General features: G+C 40.5%; 1 protein-coding gene across 1 annotated transcript; it reads left to right on the top strand.

Annotated features, from left to right (window-relative positions):
• The first annotated feature begins 3,237 nt into the window (after positions 1-3,237).
• Positions 3,238-11,978, top strand: LOC130932191 (ADP-ribosylation factor-like protein 5C). The gene is made up of 6 exons (XM_057861665.1): positions 3,238-3,356; positions 3,757-3,817; positions 3,881-4,028; positions 4,183-4,266; positions 7,042-7,193; positions 7,266-11,978. The coding sequence occupies exons 1-6, from the start codon at positions 3,311-3,313 to the stop codon at positions 7,312-7,314; spliced, it is 540 nt and encodes a 179-aa protein (XP_057717648.1). The 5' UTR covers positions 3,238-3,310; the 3' UTR covers positions 7,315-11,978.
• Positions 11,979-12,435: the final 457 nt, after the last annotated feature.

The following is a 12,435-nucleotide window of genomic DNA, read 5'->3' as shown; positions in this document are numbered from 1 at the left end:
GCTGTAATTGGAGCAAAAAGTGGCGCTACAAAGTATAAACGCAAGGGGGCCGAATAATATTGCACGCCCCACTTTTCAGTTTTTTGTTAAAAAAGTTTTAAATTATCCAATAAATTTTGTTCCACTTCACGATTGTGTCCCACTTGTTGTTGATTCTTGACAAAAAATTAAAAATTTTATATCTTTATGTTTGAAGCCTGAAATGTGGCGAAAGGTTGCAAGGTTCAAGGGGGCCGGATACTTTTGCAAGGCACTGTAAAGCCTGAGTTATACTCCCGCGTTGCGGTGACGGCGTAGCGACTACGGCGTCATTCGACATTCGATAGTTCTGCGGTGAGGGAACGCGTTGTTCTGTAATTCACCGCCAAGCCACTAGAGGGATGTGGCGTTATGTTTGTACGGTTTTGGGGCATGCTTGTTTACTTCCGCTAGTCGGAGAAAAAATAAACAATGCAAGATGGAACTCTTGAAAGTAAATATTCTGCTCATCAACACTGAATAAATATTGAACATATAAATGTTGACGGGCAGGCGACGCAGAAGACGGTTTCGAGGCGGTCTGGCCGACTTTTGATGCCGCACAGAGAGTTTTAAAGACTCGGGTGGAGAGAGCTAGCTGTGGCGGCTAGCTTCAAACTGGCGTCGAGCACTGCTTTCAAGGTGCAAAGCCCTCCAGCCTGATTTGTTTGCCGTGTCCTACAACCAGCCACTGGGAAGCCATAGCAGATTTCTGGCGTCTAGGGAACTTCCCAAACTGTGTTGGGAGGCTTGCTCATAAAAAGCACCGAGGCACTCTCAATCAGTGATGATGTATTGTGTGTGTGAAGTGTCTGTTATTGAATATTAAAGATCAAAACAACTCTTTTGACACCAAATCTGTGCTTTATTCTTCATATACTTGAAACATATGTACACAGTAAATGATGAAGTGCACCAACCAAAAATACGACATAAAGTGATAAAAAGTTGGCAGTTTTTGGCCGACTGGGTCACCGCTTCGTGTGGCCACTCGATTCCGAACACCCACGTCTCGGTGGTTCTTCCATTTTTTTTTTCCGATCGCCGACCTTGCCATTTGGCAATCACAATAATAATGTCTTGACGAGACTTGCTCTTCGATGATACTCCCGTCGGCTTGGTGCATTTTTGCGTGTAGAAAATGTTTGATTCTATTCCACAATGGCGGTGTTTTCGCGGTAAACCGGAAACAACAGTCTGAGCGGACCAATCACAGTCCGTTTTCGCTACGTCATACGCGTCTACGCGACGCGAAGGTTAGAAAAATCGAGAGGCGCGCGTCAGGCTACGGCGTAGGGTCGTAACTCGATTCTTCCTTGACGGCGTAGGTCTGACGCGGAAGTATAACTCGGCCTTAAGTCTGAACATATTGAAAGTACTGTAATTCACTTAACTGTAGGGTTAATTCTATCCTTACAACAGGGGCGTTACCAGGGGGGTCAGTGCCCACCCATGGAGCACCCACGGACGTCGGACACACTCTGCCCACTCAAAGAAAACTGGAAGTAGTACTAACGGCTGTCTAGGCACCGCGTATGGTATCCCATTCATATAGTACTGATGTGTTCTAAGTTTTAACCTTTGCGTTGTTACCTCCTCTTTCACCTTAAAAAAAAAAAAAATGGGGCGCTACACACATTTACGCATATTTAGTTTTTTTTTTTTTTTTTTTTTTTTTTTTTTTTTTTACATTTTATCAAAGTTTTCACCAGTGCTCACCTGGCTGTTGAGTTTGAGTTTTTAAGCATTCTAAGGGGGTTAAGGTAGGGCTCAAAGCGTTGGCAGGACAAAGAATGACTGCTAGGGGGCGCTAAATAGTGTATTTGGAATTTGTCTTTACACGGTATCAAAGATTGCACCTGTCTTGACCTGCCTGCCGGGTTTGGTGCATTTTGAAACATTCTAAGGGGGTCAAATTGAGCTCAAAGGGGCTGCGGAACAAAGGATAACTATTATAATAATAACAATAAAACTGAGGAACCACAATAGGTTACCTAAAAAAAACATTGTCACCTGCATGTCCATACTGTTCAGTTATGGATGTGTTCAAGTGTGTACAAGTCAAATAAAATCGAATCAGCTTTTATTTGTTTAGACCAAATCACAACAACAGTTATCTCAAGGAGAAAACAAAACATGTTTTAAGGTGCAGTAGCCCTACCCTGGATTTCGACCTACTTGAGCATTGTAGCTTCTTGTTTTTGTTTTTTTTTTGCCCCCCCCCCCAATTCAGGTAAGACTAATGCTCACCCACACCTGGCATCCTGGTAATACAACTGATGGGAAGACAAGCTAAACTACCTGTATAATTGAAGTCATTATAAAATGCAAATAAGGTTGCGTAAAAGTTGGTGGGGACAATTTGAGCAACCTGAAAAGTGGGTAGTCTTATGTCCCTACCGTACCTATGCAAACCTACGCCCTTGCTGCAAACACACAAACAAACTTCACACAGATGTCTTGTACCTAAACACGAACAAAAATAGCCTTGTGGAGGAGAAATTCAAAAACTTTGAAAAATAACCATAACCACACGCCAGGTTTCACTTGATAAACGGAAATAAAACAAAGGAAATCCCACATGTCCTTATTTGGACATGACGTATGCGTAAAATATCACGTCAATCTCCCTCAGCTCGGGAACCACCAATGTTGCCTTCAGGTACAACAAGACAATGCCAGTAAAAGTGAAATACGCCATAAATGTTGCTGAGAGTAAGCAGTAAAATAGGATTTACTTTCTCATGTAATTTAAAATACAATCCACTGATATTATAAAGCAACTTCTTCCTAACCATATGTATATTAAGACGTTTATCTACAACGAGCCCAGTTTATAAAATATATTAAACAGTTCGCCGTTTTAGTTTGTATTCTGTACCCTGAAACGTCGATTTAAAGACTCCAAACAGGAGAATTTGCCGCCCTTCTCGTCCGTCGGAGCCACCAACGCTTTAGTGATTTTACGAAACGTTCAATGTTGTTATTGATATTTCCTGCGCACAAAACGACCAAAGAAATGCATGAAAAGATACGTTATGAAACAATATAAAACTTTAAACGGGTTTTAAAACGTACACAGTCGCCACGGCTCTGACAGTCGCCATTAAGGACGTTGAGTTCAGGTGTCTCGAGCCAGCGTGGGAAATTCAAAACGCATGGGCGTCTCCTTTCCGGTCTCGTATTGTGAAATAAAAAGATTCCTGTTTTCAGCTGAGAGTTTAGTTGAGAGTCATTAGAGTTCAGCAGGAGACGTTTCGGTGCTTTTCTTCTTTATACACACTTGTTGGAAATGGGATTTCTCCTCACCAAAATGATGACAGTCTTTGGAAACAGGGGTAAGAATATTCAGTTTTCAATTTTCCTTAAAAAAAAATGTGTGTTTTTGTCAGTAACATTCTGAAATTAGCTGTATATATTCTGTAACCATTTACCTGCCAATATATTAGGGTGTGCTTATACTATATACTGATTAATATTATAAATGTACGTATTCCTTCAAATTGTAATATTTACATATTGATATAATATGTTTATAGTCAGCATCACATTAACCTATAACCATGTTTGGTGCTCTTACTATTAATACATTTACAGTATATAATTGTGTAAGGAATCAGTTATTTGAATTTCTATGCAGGGCTTACAGTGCTTGCCCACCCAAAAAATGTTTTTAAATGGGGTCAAATCAGGTTTCTCAACTAAGTTGAAACAAATCTTCCAAAATCTTTCTTTCAGAGCACAAAGTCATTATTGTCGGTCTGGACAACGCAGGCAAGACAACCATCCTCTACCAGTTGTAAGTTAACATCTCCTAATTTTACTACATCTTGATGTTAAGCTATTTATCATTGACTTTTAGTCTGACAAAGGAAGCGGTCATCACGACGCCGACGGTAGGCAGCAACGTGGAGCAGATTACTGTAAGAAATACACACTTTTTAGTGTGGGACATCGGCGGCCAGACTAGCCTTCGAAGCACCTGGTACTCCTACTACTCCAACGCTGAGGTACATTGATAACATGTCCTCTCCCGGACAGTTACGTAAGCATTTATCAGCATTTCATTGCTCCCGATAGCCAGCTCTGATAATAACAATCAGTGGATGTGTGCAAAGGAGTTTTGAATTTATTAGAAGTTTTTGACGACAAGGCGCTTTTCAGATTGTCATCTTGGTGGTGGACAGCACAGACCCGGAGCGACTGACGCTCACCAAAGACGAGCTGCATCGAATGCTCGCTCATGAGGTACATGTAAACACTATTCATCCAGGGGCGGATCACAGTTTTACATACAGTCCCTGACAAAAGTCTTGTCGCTTATCCATTTTGTAGAAACGATTGCTAATAACCTGACTTTTAATTATTCAATTGTTTTCAGAAATGGTTTCATATGAAAGCTAAGACCCTCCCAAATGATGTTGAATGTACCAAAATATATTTGTTTCATTGAAAAAAGATTGATCATTTAACGAAGACGTAAAGGTCGAATTTTGTTGCCTACAGAAAGTAGTGTGAAAATTGAACAAAAAATGTACTTCAAATACAAAACTATGTTACATAACATAAGCGATTAAGTAGTGGTGCTGTGAGATCCAAATGTAATATTTTGTATGACTTCCATGGGCTTGAGGACTGGATCCATGCGGTTCGGCAAGGATTCATACAATTTATTGATGAAGTCGTCAGGAACATCAAAGAAAGCAGTCTTGCATGCCTCCCAGAGTTCATCAACATTCTGGGGTTTCGTCTTCCATGCTTCCTCTTTCATCCTGTTCATGTCTGGTGACTGGGCTAGCCAGCCCTGGAGGATCTTGATCTTCTTTGCCTTGAGGAACTTTGATCTACAGATTGAAGTATACGATGGAGCTCCATCCTGCAGCAGAATTTGTCCCTTTTTATGGTTAGGAACTTAAGAGGCAGCTATGATTTATTGATATTTCAGACTATTTCTGTTGCCTTCCACCCTGCAGATCTCTCGCACACCCCAATACTGGATGTAACCCCAGAACATGATTTTGCCACCACCAAACTTCACTGTTTTCTGAATGAATCTCGGATTTATGCGGGCTCCAGTAGGTCTCCTGCAATATTTGAGGCGACTGTGGTGTAATTCAATGGAAGATTCATATGAAAAATCCACCTTTTGCCACTTTTCCAGCATCCATCCTTTTGACAGGCTGTGGGCCTTGGCAAATGCCACACGGTTTTTTAAATTGTTTTTTGTTTAATGCTAGTTTCTGGGCACTGATTCGACCATGGAGGCCATTTCTAAACAGAATTCGACAGACTGTTCTTTTTGACACAGGGACTTCAGGTGACCAGGTCTAGCGGCGCTCTGCTGCAGTGGAAAAACATCAAGATCCTCCAGGACTGGCCAGCCCAGTCGCCAGACATGAACATCATTGAGCATGTCTGGGGTAGGATGAAAGAGGAAGCATGGAAGACGAAACTCAACAATGTTGATGAACTCTGGGAGGCATGCAAGACTGCTTTCTTTGATGTACTGATGACTTGTATGAATCCTTGCCGAACCGCATGGATGCAGTCCTTCAAGCCCATGGAAGTCATACAAAATATTACATTTGGATCTCACAGCACTACTACTTAATTAGGGCTCGAGCACCAAGATGGTGGGAAGGCCCTATTGTTCTGCAAAGGATTATTATTATTTCTTCATGGCAAATGAAAACGGCCTATTTAGAGGTCTTAACATGCTCAAAAACTCACCAAAATTTGCACAAACATGCGGATTCACGAAAAATTCGATAATTTGGCAACGTTGTGAAAAAAATGTCAAAAAATGGCTCTGTGGCGCCCCCTGGAATTTTTTAAAAAGCCCTCTCTATTTAGGTTTTTTCATCGTAGAGCGATGAAATTTGGGGAGTCAATACCTTGGGCCAAAATGCTTCAAAAAGTCTCTTGCACCCATTTTCCAAACCCAACAGGAAATCGGGTATTTTGGATTGAATATTGAAAAACATGCCATTTTTGTCGAAAACCAGGGCGCACGTTTGAGACCATTGCGCCGAGGCAGTTGGTTGGACCTTCCTCAAAATTGGTGAGACTCTTCATGAGACATATGAGATGTTAAGTTATCATAATGGTGAGTTTTCATTCTTGGGCCTGGCCTGGGCGGAGTACCAAATTCGGGCTTTTTTGGGGATTAGGGTTAGGGTTTAGGGTTAGGGTTTAGGGTTCACACTCTGCTACTACTTCTGTGGGAGAAAAAAAATACTATGTACTTTTCAATGAAATATATTAGGGATAAATAGGTTCATCTGATGACAGTAGTGAAGAACTGCTTTAACTCATTAAGGCTGTTTCTTCACACTCTGCTACTTCATCTGTAGGAGAAAAAAAAGATACGATATATTTTTCATCGTGCCAAAGTCGATGGGGTTCCAAAGTCGGACATTTTTTTGACAAAACACCAAATTCAGAAAATGACTAATAACTCCCCCATACAACGTTCAATCTTTTTCATATTTGGCATGTACGTGATGTATCCCAGCCTGAACTCGACTTCACTGAAATATCACCCATTAGGCCTGGCGTCCCCTGCTGGGAACAGGAAATGGCCTTTTTTACGAGACCGACTCCTCCTTGAAGGGAAAAAAAACCTAGTGACCCCCCAAAAAATCCCCGAAAAGAAATTGGAGAAATCAACACAGGACTCCCGAGGGCCCATTGAGTCCTCCTTGCAGGGCTAGTTCGCTATTGTTATGTAACATATTTTTGTATTTGAAGTACATTTTTTGTTCAGTTTTCACACTACTTTCTGTAGGCGACAAAACTTTTGTCTTGCCAAAATTTGACCTTTGTGTCTTCATTATATGATAACTATTTTCTCAGTGAAACAAATATGTTGTACATTCAACATCATTTGGGAGGATCTTAGCTTTCATATGAGCCATTTTTGAAACCAATTGAATTATTAAAAGTCAGGTTATTAGTGATTGTTTCTACAAAATGGATTGTCAGGGACTGCATACGAATTTTAAAGAAAGCTTCCTAATGCAGGACTTGCAGAGTGCCTCCGTTCTGGTGCTGGCCAACAAACAGGACGTGAAAGGCTCCATGACTGTGGCTGAGATCTCGCGGCACCTTACGCTGGACGCCGTCACTTCGCACAGCTGGCATGTGCAGCCTTGCTGCGGCCTCACCGGCGAAGGGTCTGTCTCGGGACGTCTAAGTGTCACGAGTTGAGTTTGCGGCATCAAAATAGCTTTTATTTTGTCTTCCAGCCTCACCGCCGGTCTGGACTGGATGCAGTCGCAAGTTGTAGCTTCCTGAAGATCTTTCTTTTCAGAAATTACAGCAGGAAAACTAGGTCACAGCCTACCTCAGATGAACCAAAAGCACGTCAAACAAATGATTAATATACAAAAAGGTGTGTCATAATCACATCAGCACACTTTCTGACTTTGCCAGGCAATTATCTGTACGAGTACAACTTGATGGACTGTTTGTTCTGCTCTACTTAAGACCGAATGAATGGATGTTTTGTTTTAACAGTTATCAACGTGGGAAAGGAACAGAGTATTTATAAGTGTCTTAATGTGTTTTACACATGTAGAATTTTTCTTAAAATTGTTGGAATTCGACCTTTTAGCCAGATTGCCTGAATCACACCAGCCAAACCATTGGAACCGCGCTAGCTAGCGCAATTCCAATGACCTGGGCCGGCGGAACTCCGACAGCCCGGCCCGCCGGCCCAAAGGCCAAACTCCATGCGTTTACCTTAGTTTTAAAGTGCATGTGACACGAAAAAGCATGTTTATTTCATAATACACGCGGTATTTTATGCTCCTGAATGATGTGGACCGCATGGATGTGTGTGGAAGCGATCGCTATATTTATATAGTTTTTTGAATCCCGCGCCATGAAAAGGAGTGACTTCCGGCTTCAGTCTTGCATTGAGGAGGAGGGCGCTGTGACGTGTACGGGTGAAGGTGTCCTCTTCACTAAACAGCCGTACTGTTGTGTATGAGGACTAGGGATTCAGCTGATTTTGCGGATTCATACATTTATTTTTCGCATCACGCCAGCCAAACGGCTGCAGAAAAATCTTGCTTTATGAGGGAAGCATGTGCGCCTTTTTGGAGTTTCAAAAGGTTCCAATTCACCGTGGATATTGGTCAAGCCCTACTACTGTGGGACCATTGGACTTACGAGGAAGTGAGTAAACATCTTGTTTTGTATTATGTCAAATATTAATACAGCGATTACAAAGTAAACACTACAAACTTTCTTTAAATAAAGGACTACTTACGTTTGATTATTGATTGGCATGTAAAAAGCTCTCCTCGTGCACATTAGCTGCACAACAACTGCAGCCGCCTTCCTCCAGGGAACGAACTGTAAATTGCTCTCCGCCGGGCGGTTTGCCAATCCGCAAACACAATCGACAACCCAGTCGTCATGTCAAATAATCCGGGCTAGTTATGTGTGATTTTCCGCTTCGAAGACTTTGAAACATCACTCGGTTTGGGTTAGCATGTCGGCTAGCTGTAACGCCTCTTGGTTTGTTTACATTCTCCGAAGCCGGGGAAGAGAAATGACATATGTCTGATTTAGGTGTCATAAAATATCGTTCGGGAGGTGCGACAGTAAAGGCGATGTCGACAGTTTTGACCATTATGGAGTAATTTTGCCATGTCATCCTGAATAAGTGCATTTTTATTATTTAATATTCCATTTAGCACAAGACTGTTATTTGTCATGACCATGCCATTTATTTAGCAATTGGGGGAAATACTTGGATTAAAAAAATATCCTGTAAAAATATTGGAGTAGAGAGACTGAAACAATGACATTTTGCGGCTCTCTTCGTCGCGTTTTCCTCGTTCTGCATAATTACCCCTCAATGGGCTGAATAGTAAAACCGATGAGCCCAGTAACCCGCTGACGTCATCCACCTGTTGGGGACGCTAGAGCCCTATAATGGTAGGCGTGGCTAACCGGCAGATTAAAAAACTAATTTCTCGTCATCTGCGCTTTGCTAAATTGTTGTATATAGTCGAATCGTCTCAAAATATGACTCAAATTCACATAATAATGCTATTTAAGACTTTTTTTCTCCTGTCGTATGCTCTTTAACCCCCTTGTATTGACTCCATTTTAAAAGCACGAAAAAGGCTTCGAAACACAAGTTGACAATTTATCCCAAGTCGACAGCAATCATACACCAAGTCAAAACAGCAAATAGACCCAGGCGAGGAGGAAAGATAGCTCTAGGGTCGACAAGCAACAAGTACACAAAAATGTTCCTGAGAAAAGACCGCGCTAGCTAAAGAATTCAGTGTTTTGAAGGCTCTAGTGAGGCGGGCTGTGGTCCGGAAGAAGGCTGTGTTTGGGCGTTGTTGAGGATTATTGTCTGTTGTGGATTGGACAGTAGTATTCGGGTGGTACTGTTGTCAGGACTACGAGAGTTGAGGTATTTTTGTGCCATCCTCAGTGTGACGTGAGTGCTGAGTGTTCATTTCTCAGTCGCGGGTTCCTCCGTTATCAGATGTTCCTTGTGGGAGGAGAGGATGTCCTTTCAATGCTCTGGACTGTCCATTGTTGGTTACCAGAAGAGCTGATGGTGGGATTTGGTGGTCCAGACGTGTGGTTGTAAATGTCTTGGCCATCACCTACTTGGCTCGATCCGTCAGCATCAATCCCGCTCAGTCAGCTGCATGACGCACACGTTGGGCTTCTGTAGTCAGCAGGCATACTGTAACTGTTATGCCCTTATCTGCCCGTTGTCTTGGCGCTTGCAAATTCCAATCACTCCAAGTCCAACTACTCATAATGTCAAATATGTTCTACTACTACTTGATTTAAATGCTATATATTTTATATTGGGTGCGTATCACACAGAAGTGGGTCGAGTAGCCAAAATATTTACTCAAGTAAGAATAGCGTTACTTCAAAATAATGTTACTCAAGTAAAAGTGAAAGTAGTCATCCAAAAATGTACTCAAGTACAAGCAAATAAGTATTTGCATAAGCATTTGTAACAATGTGAGTAGCTGCTTACGATGTTTGATTTTTGATTTTTTTTTTTTTTTTTTAAATAAACAACCTTTTTATCTATATAACCATTATGTGCGGTGTTTGGGTGATGATCTTTCTTATAAAAGTTGACTGATACACTTGCGTGCCGAAATCAGCCGATATATAGCCAATACAATAGGATTACCTTTATGTTTGCTGTTTGGGTGATGATCTTTCTTATAAAAGTTGACTGATATATTGGCCTGCAGATATATCGGGCTGACATATGGGCTTTTTACAAGATCAGCCGATATCAGCCGATATATAGCCAATGTATTAGGATAACTGTTATGCAGCGGTGGGTAGAGGAGCCAAACATTTAACTCAAGTAAGGGTAACGTCACTTGAAAATATTACTCAAGTAAAAGTAGTCATCCAAAAATTGTACTCAAGTACAAGTAAACAAGTATTTGGTGAAAAGAATACAGTACTCAGGTAATGAGTAACATTGTGAGTAACCGCTTACGTATGTTTGATTTTTTTCTATAACAATTGTATTTTTTATCTATGTTATCTATGAACTGTTATGATTATACTGTACAGTAACCCATTAGATAATGACATCAAGTCAAAGAAATACAAAAAAATTGAACGGAAAAATTCCAGAAATTAGGCATCATTTATCCAAAAAGCACGAGTCCCCTCTGGTGGAGAAAATAGTTCCCAGTTGAATGGTGAATACTTGTAGTTCATTCATAGTTCAAATTGTGAAATTAAAAGGATCCGGTTTTCCGCGGTCAATCGGCGACAAATAAAAGCTGGGAGAGAGGTTAAAATCTGTGCTTTCCAGTCATGTTGAAGGCAGTGCTCTATGTCGAATACTTTAAAGACGCCACTTGATAGAACAGGTCAACATGATCATAGAACGGCAAGCTTGAGTCTGATTGGTATAATGGTGTCATGTGATCATTGTTGCAACATCTCATTGGTGAAACTGTTAGAGCTACTGTTTGCATCGCTGGCAAAAAGGTGAAATCAAATATGTTGAATAAAGAAGAAAATGCAACGACTAGTGTATCTCAAAGTAGCGGCGTAAGAGTAGCGTTTCTTCTTTAAAAATCTATTCAAGTAAAAGTTGGCAATGGCTTAGAAAAACTACTCTTTGAAATACATTTTTTCTCAAAAGGTTACTCAAGTAAATGTTACAGAGTAAATGTAACGCGTTACTTCCCACCTCTGTCCTCAAAAGGGTTGCGGGTAATGAGTTTTCAGCCAATGAAAACCCAAAACAGGCTCTAAACGGCATTTAAACAAATAAAGCAATGCCTAGATATTGTGAATTGAGTAGTTTCACTCGTATCTGAAGTCTGAGCTTACATGCCAATGCAAACAAACAGCTCATATCTTGAAAATTTTTAGTCACTCGCACCTCAAGAAACCACTGTGTATATATATGCATATGGCGGAAAACACTCAGGTGACTTGAAGTTCCACTCTGAGACCCCCAATTTGGCCAAATTACAAAATTGTCTGATATGCATGTGTGATACATCATGGAAAACTTAAAATCTCACTTTTCTGGGGGAAGAAAAATTTTGGACAGGAGGGAATTTTAAAAAAAGTTTTTTAAACAGCAAAACCCTATCTGGAGGTGAGAGCACGCGAGAGCAGAATTACAGACGCCATGACTTTAACGAGATATTATCACGTACTTATCTTGTTTCGATCCAAAAACTCCATGTCGCATGTATCACTGAGTGTCAAGACACAGCTGTGAATGGCCAGATGGATTTTTTGGGGGATTTTATGGGTGAAACATGGTAATATAACAAGGGTTGCGATGCAGAAATCGCAGACATCAAGGAAAGGTCGAGATTTGCTTTTTCATATATTTACCCTTTTAAACGTTTTTTTTTTCAAATTTTTCTTCGTTTGGATCGATTATTTATCATCTAACATATTGAGAAAAATGCAACAGTAACAAAAAATACAATTTAGCGATAGTTATGAGGTAGATATCTGTGACTTTTTTACAGACGCCATTTTTTTCATTGCGACATAATTTGTTTAAAAGTTTAAAATATGCAAGTGAATAATTATTTAAAGTAGTTTTTTTTTTTTTTTTTAATATTAGACATCAATTAACTAATTTAAGCTAAAAATGACAGACATTTTGAATAATAAACGTAATTACTTACCTTGTTTTCATGGCTGGATTAAAACAAAAAAGGTTGCGTGACGTCTGTAAACGGGTGTTTTCAGGGTAAAACGGGCAGATTTAAAATAGTTCGGGGGCTTAATGCGCCATGAATCTGCTGTGGCAGCATATAGACATATAGTTCTATCAAACACAACAGTTTTGTCTTAAAACACAGCAGTTTATTTTTAAGAGGGGTACAAGAGCAGTAATTGCTTTTTCAGCCTTGTCTGTTT

The sequence above is a fragment of the Corythoichthys intestinalis genome, chromosome 16, assembly GCF_030265065.1.
Source record: "Corythoichthys intestinalis isolate RoL2023-P3 chromosome 16, ASM3026506v1, whole genome shotgun sequence".
NCBI lineage: Eukaryota > Metazoa > Chordata > Actinopteri > Syngnathiformes > Syngnathidae > Corythoichthys > Corythoichthys intestinalis.
This window is presented reverse-complemented; position numbering and strand designations above follow the sequence as displayed.

Excerpts from the sequence above, each read along its gene's own strand:
- LOC130932191 (XM_057861665.1), top strand. The coding sequence starts at position 3,311 with ATGGGATTTCTCCTCACCAAAATGATGACAGTCTTTGGAAACAGGG. Across the intron at positions 3,357-3,756 it reads GACAGTCTTTGGAAACAGGG|AGCACAAAGTCATTATTGTC; the intron begins GTAAGAATATTC and ends TCTTTCTTTCAG. Across the intron at positions 4,267-7,041 it reads ATCGAATGCTCGCTCATGAG|GACTTGCAGAGTGCCTCCGT; the intron begins GTACATGTAAAC and ends TTCCTAATGCAG.